We start from the raw sequence: 14,375 nt of genomic DNA on the forward strand, positions 1-14,375 counted from the left end.
GCCTCACCAAGCCTAGATTTCCAGACTGTATGAATGTGTTCATAGAATAATCTTTTAAACATGAGAAGTGCAAATTAACACAAAGATTTTCCACCCAAAATAGTTTATTTGTTATTAAGGTGAAACTGATTACTTTTTTATAATCGATTAAATCAATTGGTTCGATTAACTGTGGCTAGTCTCTCTTATGCTTTCTGTCAATGTTCCTATTCTCCACTTTGCCTCTATCAGTCCCCTCCATCTGGCAGCCCGGAGCGGCTTGAAGCAGGCTGTCAAGGAGCTTCTGGCCAGAGGGGCGAGTGTCCAGACGCTGGATGAGAACGGTATGTCTGTCCCGGGCTGGAACCATCCGCTGTGGTCTAGCCTTTCCAGGAATGCTAGGAGTCAAAAACTCTTAAGCTGCTGCTGCTTCAAGCATGGTTGGCATGCAGTGTTTTTCTCTTTTGAACCCGGGCTCCATTCCATCACAAACTTGACCCTATAGCAGTGGTTCTCAACCTTTTTACACCAAGTAGCACCTCGGAAGAGATTTGTCTCTCCAAGTCCCACCATGATGACTGATGTTAAAATAACAGTAGCGTAGACCTACCCTTATAGTGGATTTTTGCGAGTGTTATCTTGAAAATACACAGGGTCTTACAGAGACAACTATACTAGTCCTGTTACTCAGTCAGTCCAGTCCAGACCCATGGCTGTTTGCCAGACAACTTTTCCCAAACTCAATCAATTCCACACATTAACTGTTGGCTCAATCTCATTTATATTTAATAGAAATTCATAATCTGTAATGCCAGATTTAGCCACTATGTTTTAATGTGAACTTCCCATGCAAGCGTTAGCTGCTTAGCCGCTATTGCACCTGCAACCGTGCTGCTCTGCCGTGCCGAACCTCCGTGGCTCCATCTGATCAGCACAGCTGATGATTATGTTTATAATGTGATTAAGCCATTCTTTCTTAATAAATCTTCTGCTAACGGCTAGGTGTGCTTTCAGGCTCATTTCACCAAACTGGAAAATCTATTTGAACCAATCAGATTGCTTTGTTCAGAACTACCTGTTGTATAATATTTAATTTAATTAATATTTCACTCCACGTTTTTCTCCTTTTTTTGTCCCCCCCTGAGATTCCTCTGCATACCACCAGAGGGCGTCTCTCTGGTTGAGAACCACTGACCTGTAGTATCAAATGAGAATGGAATTCTCCACATACCTCAAATTCTACTTTGTTTGGGTGTTGATGGAATTGACCTCAGCAATTTGCTATACTGTATGTGCTCAGTAAATATGGACTATATTTATGTAGCTTATTGTTTTGCATTGGTCTCTTATTTGTCGGGGGTGATTAAAACAGGTGCGTCCTAGTTTGTGCCTGTAAGCTTGTTGTCCCTCATGTCTGTTTGTGTACCGTGTTGTATGGCTGGCTTTAGACTAATGGAATGCTGCTTCATCCCTCCTTTGTGTCCCCTACTCTTGTCTTCTGCTCAACTTCCTGTTTCCTGCCTCGCCTTCCCTGCTTCCTCCATGTTTCATGTCCATCCACTTTCCCTCCATTGCTCCATCCTCTCTCCTTCCATACTGTACCTGTACCTCCTCCTTCTATCTCTGTCCTCTCTCTCTCTCTCTCTCTCTCTCTCTCTCTCTCTCTCTCTCTCTCTCTCTCTCTCTGGGTCTTTTGTCCGTCTGTCTCTCTCTCTCAGGTCTGACCCCTGCTCTGGCTTGCGCTCCCAGCAGGGAGGTGGCTGACTGTCTGGCTCTCATTCTGGCTACCATGATGCCTTTCTGCTCCCCTTGCAGCTCAGGGGCTCCTTCCCCAGGCTCCCTCCTGAGGCAGCTACCCCGCCAGGGGGGCAAGGGCCCCGGCATCGGCCCCCGGGGGCAGCGCAGCCCCAAGAACCCCTCCGGGCCCTCCAGTGAGGGAACCACAGAGAACGACTCTGAAGACTCCGAAACCTTCTGACACCCCTTCTCAACTTTCTCGTCTCCTGCTCTTCCTGAGTCCCCCAGTGTGCGCTGTCCCACGCTGTCTGTCCTCCTACCTCAAAGCGTGCACTTGACTTATTTCATTTGTCCCCACTCCTTGCATATTCTAGGCGGCATAGAAGAAAGGAATGTCCTGAGGGAAGTGGCTTAGGTTTCACTAAGTATTCCATTTTTGCATCATTCCAGGGCTCGAAGAGCAGTAAGTAAGTGCACACTTTAAGGCCGAAGGTTTTGAGACATTGTTTGGGACGCGGGCCAGATGTTTGCAGTGTCTGTGGCCCTCACCTGCTCTGGCTCTTTGCCCTTAGAGCTCACTTCACCATGTAGGGGAACATGTACAGGACCTCGCCCCTACACCAGGTTGGAGGACTAGAGTTCTCTCGCCTAGTGCCCTTGTCAATGAAATAATGAACGGAGCGGCTGCACTTCACTGGACGTTAAATGCGACCGAATTATTTGCTCCCTGGATGCGTGCTAGAGAGAAAGATTTCCAATCTGGGCCAGTTACAGTTTGGGTCTCCATGCTTGTGTTGAACTTGTATCATCATTCTGTCCACTCACGGGTGCTTAAATCCAAACCAACCTCGGTACTCTGTCTCTATGTGGCTTGGAAACTAGCCTCAGAGACTTGTCGGTCTTAAAAAGCCACTTTAACTGTTTGTACATGAGTGACGAGGACCATTCTGAAAGCTAAGCATAATCTTAACCTTTTTATATGATTTTAGTTTAGTTGATGTACCAAATATTGACTCACACACCTAAATACTTAATAAGTACTGTAGGCACCATTCTATGGCTGGGTATTTGTATATTTTTTACAATGGTACTTAACTCTTGCAATGACTGCCCACTGATTTTAGGCTTTTAGCACAACTATTAATTATTTCTCTGAAGCTCACATTTGAAATGAGCCTATAGCTCCATTGTGAATTGTTTAAAAACAGGTGGGTTGTGCACATCCAGTCCCTCGCTGGTGCTGGACAATGGGTAGATACAGTTTAGTACAGTCCGCACACAGCTCTGCTCCACAGCGCTTAATTTATTTTAAAACACTGGCATAGGTATTAGACACAACGTTTCGGCCATAGTTGGCCTTCATCAGGTGACAAAAAGTCGTCATGGGACATCGCCATCCTCTTCCTTGTGGTCTCCTTGCCGTCTTCGGTCGGTGTCGCTCTCTGCGGCCGCGAACCCATTCTGGGTTCTAATAATAATTAATTGCATTTTTATAGCGCTTTTCCAAGTGCTCAAAGCGATGGTTCATTCATTCATACATTGGGAGGTGAAGCGGCGAACAGTCGACGCCAGCGTCCTCACTTCCCACATTCACACACCAATAGTGGCAAGCTTACACCGACCGACTCATTGGAGGCAATGTAGGGTTCAGTGTCTTGCCCAAGGACACTTCGACATGTGGATAGGAGGAGCCGGGATTCGAACCGCCGACCCAGGGATCATTGGACGACCTGCTCTACCTCCTGAGCCACAGCCGCCGTTCTCCACGATGCACATCTCAAGGTGGTAGCTTTACGTTTTAAGCAGAGCCTTAGCCAGATGGTACCCTCTCTTGTTCAGGTTCTTGTGTGCCGGTCCCAGGTTGACCAGTACAATGTCCAGGAGCTCCTTGGAGATAGTAGGGACTTTAAGCAACGACTGTTTTCAGGACGGCTCCGCTAGGCGGAAGTACGACGGCTATGACGCAATTTTTTTTTAAACGGCGTCAGCTAACTTGCCGATATTGCTTAATTCTTACATGCGCTGGACATGATCAGCAGTGGAAAGAGGAAGGTGCTGGAGCAATCTGTGTTATTCTAAAACCGTTTTAATAAACATGGTTAATATGACATATGGTATTAGTGTTATTTCGTCATTTAGAGCATGCCAGCACATTACACCGCATAAGAGAGGTGATGGAGCAATCGGTGTAAATGTATGACCGCTATAATTTCAATAAAGATGGTTATGACATGACGTTGTAGAAACTACGTGTAAGTGTGGGTTCTGCCGTAGTAGAAAGGGCTGTGACGGCAAGCAGGTTTATGTATCGAGCACTGATCCATTGTCGACTGCCGTAGCCGTCGTTGCTTAAAGTCCCTAATGTCTCCCTCACAGAAGATGGCACTCATCAGATCCACCATGTGCACCTTCTCATTGTGACTGTCATTGATTACTTTTCGTCACCTGATGAAGGCCAACTATGGCGAAACGTGTCTGGATCTTGATCAGTAAGGATGCATAATCTCACCTGGAGATGCTTCAACTGGAACAACAGGGCCTTTATATACAGTTTCACTGGCTGAAGTGAGCCTCTTTGGGACAGATCGGACAGTCCAGTTCTGCAAAGCTGACATCCAAAGGTGTGCCGTCATGTGGCCCGACTCTGTGGCCACATGACTGTGGCCCGAAGCCTGTATTGTCATCTATGGCTGGGAATGCAGGAAGATATTGTTCACAATGTTGGTTCCCTACAATGGCATTTCCAACAGTTTCTGACTGTACCGTCAAGTGACTGACATAACCTGGAATAAAGTCCTCCTGCACTATAGTACTGGCTAGTACTATGGCTGGTACACCGTTTGGAGAGGAACATCCATGGTTTGGTGGGACAACAAATCTTTAAATTATTATTATAGTATTAAATAAATAGAACATACAGTATGTTACCACACCTGGAAATGCTTCAGCTGGAATTGCACCAGGCACTTCAAGCACTGCTTCTCTACTGGGAATCGGCATACCAGAGTCCTCTAGAATCTCTCTCTGATAAGTATTTCGCACTTTCGGCATATCAGAGTCCTCTAGAATCTCTCTCTCTGATAAGTATTTAGCACTTTCGGCATACCAGAGTCCTCTAGAACAGTGGTTCCCAAAGTGGGGTCCGGGGACCCCCAGGGGTACTTGAGGGAGTTCCAGGGGGGACCCAGCTAAATGATAATTTGTAACCAAATGGACACTTATGGGTCTGTAACTCTGAGAGTGTACAAATGGAACCAAATGGACCCTAGCGGGTCCATTTGGTTCCATTTGTACACTCTCAAATGGAACCAAATGGACCCTAGCGGGTCCATTTGGTTCCATTTGTACACTCTCTGAGTTAAATTAACATTGGTTTTACAATATAAATTGGGGTACCTGAGATAGAAATGCCATTAAATCGGGGATCCGTGGCATAATGCGTGTGAAACTGGGGGTCCTTGAAATTAATATGTTTCGGAATCACTGCTGGAGCCGTAAAAATCCTCCCTTATCGGGGTCACTGGCATATGTTTTCAAATGTGGGGTCCGTGGCCTAGTAAATGTTGATTTAGGGGTCCTTGACATGATAAAGTTTGGGAACCACTGCTCTAGAATCTCTCTCTCTGATAAGTATTTCGCACTTTCGGCATACCAGAGTCCTCAAACATCTCTCTCTCTGATAAGTATTTCGCACTTTCTTTGGCTCTGAAGCTCTTCGTGACTGGGTCCATGACATCCAGCACAGGTATGACAATGTTTGGGAGATTTGAGATGGCAGAGATAGCCAACATTTCTGGGAGGCCACAACATGCATTGTTGTCCTTTACCATCTTCCGTTGGACACAAGCCTGAGGCTGCCTTAATTTGGGACTCATCAGATCCACCATGTGCACCTTCTCATTGTGACCGTCATTGATTACTTTTCGTCACCTGATGAAGGCCAACTATGGCCGAAACGTGTCTTGATACCAATGCCAGTGTTTTTAGTAGAAATATTGACCAGAAAGAACACCTAGTAAAAATGTGAATGGGTCCTGTCACGGCTTATGCTGATGCTGTTTCAAAGCAGTGCTGATAAGTGATGTGAGAAAAAAAAAGCTTACAATTGTCATTTTCAGCTTCCTGGATAGTTCTTTCAAATCACAGAAACTCAATTTTAACACGCAGAGAAGTGAAACGGGAACCACATTTCTGTGCTTTCCGAGGTCACTAGATGGTCCAATGGGAGCTGTCTCCAAATTGCAGCATGGTATTATTTATTAATTATGACACGAAGGTACGTCTAGTATACTGCCAGCACTTAAATGTAAAATAACACATAACACAGGGCCTTGACCACTTTTCTCTTGTCCTCTTTTCGCCTTCTATCTATCCATCCTTCCACTGCTGTTTGTTCACCTACCAGCCATGGCTATGTTCTCACTGGCAGCCCAAATCCAATTTTTGTCCCATCTAGATTGGAATCACATCAAACAAAACACATAGGAATGTGGTGCAAATCAGATTGGCAAAAGTCTGTTTCCAAGTGACTTGAAATGCAATTCAAATTTGATTAAAAAAATAAAAATACTACTTTGTCATACAATGGCGAATGCTGAAAATAGCAGACATACAAGCGCATGACTCGTCGCGTCGTGTTGTATGCTTGTAGTTCGGCTGTCTTTGGTGCTTTGGTGAGCACACAGTCGTACAACAAAGTATTGTACAACAAAGTATAAGTTCAACATTACTCACACCTATGTCGTTATGTCTCAATACAAAAGTCTGACCTGACATTTCCAAGTTGCAGTGTGATCAGTCCTAAAGTTCGTATTTGAGAAAGAAAGTGGATTTGCCTGTAGTCTGAACAACGCCTAAATGACAGTGTCTCGGACTTGTCCAGTGCCTTGTTCTGTATGTCTATTCATTTTTAATTTGTACATTTATTTTCACAGTAGTGGATGCTACTATTCTAATTGTGTTTTAAGTTGTCTATAATGTGAGGCGCTCGCTCCAAACGGGGGAACCAGTCAGCTGACCTGTAAAATGGATGCAAAAACAAAGTATCCCCTACCAATGTTACTCCTAAAGGATGAGTGTGTATGTGTGTGTGAGTGTGTAACATTATCTTGAAGATATGAAGTTGAACTGCTTTTGTATATATACTGTTGTAAAGCACAGCATTGTCCTGTAGAGATGTCCACCAGAGAGGCTATCAGGGACACCTCCATTTCACCCCATTGGAAACAATGAACCCCATGAATAACAAGCATGTATATCCACAGGGTCTTTCCATTTATATTTTTGAGAAAATACGGTTGTAAATTATTAGTTTCGCATTCAAACCTCGGAATGGAGATTATCCTAAAGCCTGTTATGAATCAGCGCATGACGGTGTCGCTCGCCATGGTAACTTTTTTCAGGTGAGAAACATGTTTCGTCGGGCAGAAACCTTCTCTCCATATTCACATTTTTGTGTGTTTTCATAAATGAATGCCCTACAGCGTCACCCAAAAGTAACACAAATAGCAGATCTGCAATTTTGAGCTCGTCGATCTGCTATTTTTGAATTTGAATAGGCTACTGAAAGTTTCAGATTTTCAGCAACACCACCATGCAACAAAATATAGGTTCAGTTTGAGCCTGATAAGCACACACCCTGTTTATGAAGCACAGTGTTAGCCTGCCTGTCTCTTAAGCCTGATTTATACTTTGTTGTACAACGGTGTCACAAAACAAAAAAAACATTAGCAGCTCAACGCATCGCTTTCCAAAACGTGCTGTGAGCTTTCAGATTGGCTATTTTTGGCACACGATACCGTTGTGCAATGGACTATGAATTTACATTATGCTAAAGGTCTGCCAAGGTTAAGTCAGTATTACGTTCAACTATAAGTGAACAGAATGAGAGAAAAGAATGAGCTTCACCAGTTGTGACAATCGCTATTGTGTGTCTGATTTTCATACCAGTTCCTAATGCAGTAATGAGATTCTGAGGGCTGTTTGCCAGCAACTCTTTGTTTTATATGAATTGTAAAATTATAAAGTGGATCTGTTTTAATTTACTGCCGTGGTATTTTTTGATTAACCTAAGTAGCCTACTTGACCACATTACATATCGCTGCTGTCGGGAAGAAACCATCCAACTCCAAGATGTTCCTTTTTCAGGAAATGGAAAAAAATCCTTATCTTGAACACAAAGCAATACTATGCCTCAAAGTTGGTGTTGTGACTTTATATTGTCAATTATCAGTTAGTTGCTTTAGCAGACATTGAGGACCCAATGGAGTTAAGAGGTTTTGTCCAAAGCGTTTACTACTTTCCATTGGTTCAATATTTTCGAAACGGATGTAAAGTAAAGGGTGTTCAATACCACTGATATGCAAAAAAAATAAAATCAAACCTCAAATGGAGTTAGGTTTCCCCGACAGCAACGATATGTACATTACATTTTCTGCCATTTTGTGTTTTCTTTGAAACACATTTTGCTACTAGTCCATATTTTATCCAAAACACTCAAACTGATACATAATCAGGTCATGTAATCAAGAAGTATGAGATTTCAGATCCCATTCCAAGTGGCTGTGACTGCATACGTTTGTGGGCTCTGGTGGTGGTAGGCAACCCGGCCTGAGGCACCATCAGGGTAGCCTGGCTAATAAGCCAGACTCAAATCACACTGTCGTGTAGCCTCGGTCCCAGGCTTACTTACTAATTTATTTTTGCCAACGGCTGATAAGGTCTGGCTTATTAGCCAGGCTACCATCAGGGGTCATCTGGCCATGTGGTTAAATTATGCACACACACCATAAATTCAAATTATTCATAATTTGGTGACCAATTCTTATACAAAAGACTGGTTTGTCACACTGACAATAACGCACATGACTGAGGCTGCTATACAGTAGGCCTACAGTCAGTAACTAGGTTATTGTCTCCACCAGGCCGAAGGCATGGGCAGAGTATGTTTTGCACTCCGTCCGTCCGTCTGTCTGAACAGCTAATCTCTGGCACCATTGGCTTGATCGCAGCCAAACTATGCACTCTCTCCCTGGATGCCACAGCTGAACCTGCCCCAAAATGTAAATGTTAGTGCCACCAGGAGGCCGATTTCTGCAAAACTAATTTGACAGTACACCTACAGATTTCTGCGAAAAGGGTATTTGGACGGGCATAACCCCATTTCTACCCGTGCAGGGATATCCTGATACGTAACCTCTTCTCAGAGCGAAAGTGTAGATATGAGGTTCCAAGCAGAGCTGCCACTGTAGACACTGAGCATAAGAATCACCATGAAATATAATTTGGGTGGTAATGAAAGTGTCAAAGAAGTTTGAGGACAGTGGTCACTTTTTATCTGCTTGTACCAGTTTTATATACAGGAAGAGTTAAAAGATTGTTGCTTCTAGTTTTGTGAATTCAAATCTTTAAACATACTCGTCTAAACAAACATTGAGTCCATTGGCTGCCAGCCTGCCACATAACGTCACTTTGGGTTCTGTTTTTTACGTCATTAAAAGTCCATAGACTTGGCTGCCATGACATCATTTCCAAAAGACGGACGTTGGAGCGGCTAGCACCCCTCCGAAAGTCAATCATGTGAACAGCTGTGGTGTAAATGTGGAGTTTGGACTGTCCAATCTGTGACAGCTGTGTATGAAATATCTTATGATGTATTCGTTGCTGTTGGGAGTAAACCATCGAACTCCATTTGAGGTTTTTTTTTTGCAGTTACCTGTCTGAGAGAATACCCTTTAAGTCTGCGTTTAAAAAATATTGAACCAATGAAAAGTAGTAAGGCGCTTGGGACAAAACCTCAACGGCATTTGACCCGTCTGCCTGCTAAAACAGCCAACTCCACCACCTCTCCCCCCCCTCCCATGGAAGTAATTGACATGTCACAATACCAAGTTTGATGAGGCAGTATTGCTTCGTTTTCAAAATAATGTAATTTCCTGAAAAATGAACATTTGAGTTAAGTGGTTGTCGACAGCAGAGATAGGATACGGTATAAGACTCCATATTTAGGCAAGGTTTCAGCCTGATCCTAGCCCTATATTTTAAAGTTAAGCATTTCATGCATGGCGTACTACCATACTTTAGTTTACTGGCAGCATTCGGCAACGATTGATGGTCCAGCAGTTTGAGATTAGCATTGGATAAACACAGACTCTTAGTTGGCAAGCTGCCTACAGAGGCATATAAAAATCTCATAATGCCAATACAGAAGGGAAAATATGTGGTCACATTAAAACAAGCAATTTAACACTTCCAGAGTTAAGGAACAGAATATTTGTATTGTAATCAGTGGCATCATGGCATGTAAGTAAGTCAGTAAGTCACAAGTATGTGGAAAGAGTAACTGCTGTATAGAAACCTTGATAAGACCAAAGTATTTTGGTAGACTTGGACAAAAAGCCTACATAAAAATAAAGTTACTTAAATTTTGTTATGAAGAAAAACTGCAGCAATGGGTTAATATAAGAGAATGGCGGCATTGGGGGTACTGTTGAAGTAAAAATCCAGTTGCAGTCCAAAAGCAACTCGGATTATTCATCCTTTATTTCATCTGTGTATTTGGCCATAGATAAACAATTAACATTTATATTAAAATCAATGCATCTACAATCGAGAAACTGGTTTCGAGTTTGCCTTCTTGGGTTTGTTCTTGCTGGTAGTTTCTCCACGCCTCATTTTTCTAGTAAAAAAAGAAGCAATCACAATTTAGGAATCTTGTGCAATATAGTTAATGGAAAACACTCGGTAGGCTACTCCTGCTCTAAATAAACATTGCTTTCATCAGTATATAAATAAAATGCACTGTTATGCTACCCTTGTTTCTTAATTTAAGTCCTCACTTTGATGGGATTAGATTATATAATTTATTTAGCACAGAACATTCAATAGACAAAAAGCAAATGAGAAAATGCATTTTAGACTAGAGTGGTCAGCCACCTACACGCTACAGTACATACAGTTCAGTTAGACGGCTGCATTTTTGAGGGGCGCTAGCCCCTCCTATATATGGCTATGGTGTTTAAGAAAACACCATAGACAATAAAGAGAAATCTAATGTTTGTTTTGAGGACTTAAACATTAGCACCCGTTGCTTCAAACATTGTTGTAATTGATGTTAGATGATAAGAGCGCCCCTCACTTCACACAGGTGTGATTTTTTAAATATATGCCAGTGGGGCTAAAGGACGTGCAAAACGACCTCTAAAGTGCTCCCCACGCCTTCCTAAGATTCTGCGCAGGGGACCCTTGTATGGTGCATAGTAGTTTACTTTTTAACAATCTCCAAAGAATTCCTTTTTGATAACTACAATAAATAAACAACCTACGTTTTGATAGATGGTTCCTTGTAATTTATAGTGACACGACTCCTCCTTGGGCGCAAGGCACCATCATCTGTGGCAATATCCTCATTCTCCCTCCCTGTTGTAGCAAACAAATTCAAATAAGCAATCTTGTCAACTGGAATCATATGATCCACACATTTGGCTAAGACAGACTAGACATTACTGCATTACGCATGATTGCAGCTTGAAAATATAGCAAATTACAATCATTTTAATTTAGTGGAGGAGCTTAGGGAGAGATGAGGGATATTTCGCGCCAATTCGTCTAAAAGCGACCAAGGGCCTAATGATTTAGCTAGGGCGTGCAAGCCGGCGACCTTCTGGGTCACCACAGTGGCCAACTCCATATGGCCAACATTAACAATCTAGCCTGGCCCAGCCAGCGTGCTTTCTGGTCTAGAGGGGTGGGCACGCATGGGAGCAAGCGCTGGAGAATATTGGTTCACGGATCGCCTGCAACTTGCCCCCATCCCCCCCCCCTCCGCAGCAGAAAACAGACGTCAACATTATTTAGATTTACATGAAAAACACTCCTTGGGCTAAATTCGACCCTAGCCACTTCCAGTGGTTTGCAAGATTAGCTGCAAAAACAAAATGGGATGGCAAAAAAAAAAAAAATTGATTGATCAGTAAGGATGCATAATCTCACCTGGAGATGCTTCATCTGGAACAACAGGGCCTTTATATACAGTTTCACTGGCTGAAGTGAGCCTCTTTGGGACAGAGATCAGACAGTCCAGTTCTGCAAAGCTGACATCCAAAGGTGTGCCGTCATGTGGCCCATCTCCTGCTTCAGCAGAACACGTAAAAGTGTCCTGTGTTTCCTCTAAGGCTGGGAATGCAGGAAGATTTTGTTCAGAATGTTGGTTCCCTACAATGGCATTTCCAACAGTTTCTGACTGTTGGAAATGACTGACATAACCTGGAATAAAGTCCTCCTGCACTATAGTACTGGCTAGTACTATGGCTGGTACACCGTTTGGAGAGGAACATCCATGGTTTGGTGGGACAACAAATCTTTCTCTGCATCCACTTGAATGAGCTCCAGTACGTCTCCTTTCTCGTTTATCTCTGGCCGTAGTGGTGTTAGTTATTGATTGTAATGTTCTCTCTGCCAAGACAAAGGATGAAAGAAAAATGTTCATGTTTTACATAATGATATAAATCACAAATCTATCAAACGAAAAGACCAGATTGTAAATATTACCAATCTAAAGACTTTTTATCACTCCTGAAGGTCCAACTATGTACAGAATTGAAAGAAGTATTAAATTGAACACATGTAGCATACAGTATGTTACCACACCTGGAAATGCTTCAGCTGGAATTGCACCTGGAATTGCTTCAGCTGGAAGCACTGCTTCTCTACTGGGAATCGGCGTACCAGAGTCCTCTAGAATCTCTCGCTCTGATAAGTGTTTCGCACTTTCTTTGGCTCTGAAGCTCTTCGTGACTGGGTCCATGACATCCAGCACAGGTATGACAATGTTTGGGAGATTTGAGATGGCAGAGACAGCCAACATTTCTGGGAGGCCACAACATGCATTGTTGTCCTTTACCATCTTCCGTTGGACACAAGCCTGAGGCTGCCTTAATTTGGGATTGCAAGGAATAAGACGACGTTGCACACATGGCTGGACCTCCTCTGTATAGTTGTCTGTCTGCAAGAACGTACCAGTGGGCTTACTCTGTGTTTCAGGGTTCCTTTCCGCACAGATACCACCTTGATCTGTCAAAGTTTTGCTTTGTGTTCCAGAATTCCCCACTTGTGTATCATTTTTCTTTGAGCCAGGTTCTACAGTGTGTATTGTAATGGTGTCAGATGCAGTCAGCTCCATGTCTGTGTCCAGGAGCATTGTGTTCTCTTGTTCAGCAGCAGAGTTACTACCACTACTAGATGCAGACTGAGGGAATTTCTGTGACATCCTCCTTAGCCTGTTGGACTAAAATATTATAAATTAATCATAATTGAATTAAAACAATGCAAAATAAAATGCTGACTCCTTTCAAATTGGCCACCCTCGGCACCCCCCGATGGCCCCAACTTTAAAAACCTGTGATGTAGAAAGAATAAATTGAAATAGCCTTACGTCATCTGGGAGGTCTGTTGTCATGCCTACATCATATAGGGTGTTGATGTCTTTGAGGAAGAGCATCTGTGGAGAACATGTCAAATACAAAATATGACAGCATGAACAAAATCTCTTGCTGTGTCAATGCGGTGTGCCTATATCACATATCCAAGAATCCTTCATGGGAGGCAGATTAAGCCATGTTCAATTAATTTACATGACTGTTACAGGCCGTACTGTACGATTAAACACAAGGGTGACTTCAACACGGTAACCTTGAAGGAAATATGTTAACATACTTGGATTAAATTTCAAGCTCATTTATACATAGAAATGGCTCTTATAAGTAATTCCTCATATAGCACAATGATTGTCGAAAATCAGAATGGCGTAGTTGTGGATCTCAAAGTGGGGTCCAGATACGCCCAGGGGTCCTTGAAGGGGTCCCCAAGAAAATGATTTATCAATATCAGTTTTACCACCATCTTTAACCCCAATACATCTACCAGCTACACAATGCAAAGCATCATGGAGCTTGTTGATTTGCCATTTGCAAACAAATCTTGAAAAAAGTTAAACAAAATACTCTTTAAAACATTTGAACTATCCTGGCACAAATTATTTGAAGATGGGGATTATGGGGATCCGTGGCCATATTTTGGGGGTCCATGACATGAAAACGTTTGAGAACCAGGTCTGAAGATGACCATCCAAACACAGCCTGTTTGAGAAACACTAACCAGCTTTCTCTCCTTGTGCCTCATGGTGGCTATATAAAAGCCCTGTGCCTCGATTTGTTTCTGCAGTTTAACAATGCGCATCTGCAGCCGCCCGTTCTTCATTTTCTGGGCAGCCAAGTCAACAGCCAAGGCCTTATTGTTGATCTTCAGGGAAGCCTTGAAGAAGGACGAGTTGTCTGGTGTGGTAACAGAAAAAGCAATATTATAAGTTTTATTTGGACAAACGACACAATAGCCTCAATAGCTTATGTTTTTACGCAGTAATAAACGGCACACTTACTGAGATGTTTAGTCTTGATTTTTGCTGCCGCTGCTGTTGCAAGACTCATCGAGTTGGAAGGCATGTTTCTCTTGATTGAATACTTCAATAGACAGAAATGTAAACAGCACGAGTAGCCTACAGTCAGACAGAGATCAAAGGATTTAATACAAAAATGTCCTGGCCTGGGGACTTTGCAGTTTCCGAAGCTAACATAAAGACCTAAGTAAGAGGTGTTATTAAGGAA

General features: G+C 42.9%; 2 protein-coding genes across 4 annotated transcripts in view; one reads left to right on the forward strand and one right to left on the reverse strand.

Moving 5' to 3' along the window:
• ankrd44 (ankyrin repeat domain 44) overlaps window positions 1-4,961 on the forward strand; it is a 44,401-nt gene extending 39,440 nt beyond the window's left edge. For 2 of the 3 annotated variants that reach the window (XM_079518939.1, XM_079518940.1), the window contains exons 27-28: window positions 232-323; window positions 1,698-4,961. In XM_079518939.1, coding sequence (XP_079375065.1) covers window positions 232-323; window positions 1,698-1,957 — 352 coding nt within the window. In that variant the 3' untranslated portion in view covers window positions 1,958-4,961. The remainder of the gene's footprint in view (window positions 1-231; window positions 324-1,697) is intronic. The other variant, XM_079518941.1, reaches the window with a different exon arrangement.
• Window positions 4,962-10,239: 5,278 nt separating this feature from the next.
• LOC306935480 (uncharacterized protein) lies at window positions 10,240-14,342 on the reverse strand. The gene is made up of 7 exons (XM_079518564.1): window positions 14,150-14,342; window positions 13,870-14,045; window positions 13,148-13,213; window positions 12,364-13,000; window positions 11,707-12,168; window positions 11,040-11,133; window positions 10,240-10,393 (listed from the first exon to the last, which is right to left on the reverse strand). Exons 1-7 carry the CDS (start codon window positions 14,211-14,213, stop codon window positions 10,318-10,320), a joined length of 1,575 nt encoding a protein of 524 aa, XP_079374690.1. The 5' UTR covers window positions 14,214-14,342; the 3' UTR covers window positions 10,240-10,317.
• Window positions 14,343-14,375: the final 33 nt, after the last annotated feature.

This window comes from Electrona antarctica (genome assembly GCF_951216825.1).
Source record: "Electrona antarctica genome assembly, chromosome: 13".
Lineage (NCBI taxonomy): Eukaryota > Metazoa > Chordata > Actinopteri > Myctophiformes > Myctophidae > Electrona > Electrona antarctica.

What these genes read in the sequence shown, in the direction of transcription:
- LOC306935480 (XM_079518564.1), bottom strand. Translation starts at nt 14,213, where the DNA reads ATGCCTTCCAACTCGATGAGTCTTGCAACAGCAGCGGCAGCAAAAATC. An exon ending in AATCAAGACTAAACATCTCA is followed by an intron (nt 14,046 to 14,149) that starts GTAAGTGTGCCG and finishes TTACCACACCAG; the next exon opens with ACAACTCGTCCTTCTTCAAG. An exon ending in CAACAGACCTCCCAGATGAC is followed by an intron (nt 13,001 to 13,147) that starts GTAAGGCTATTT and finishes ATAATATTTTAG; the next exon opens with TCCAACAGGCTAAGGAGGAT.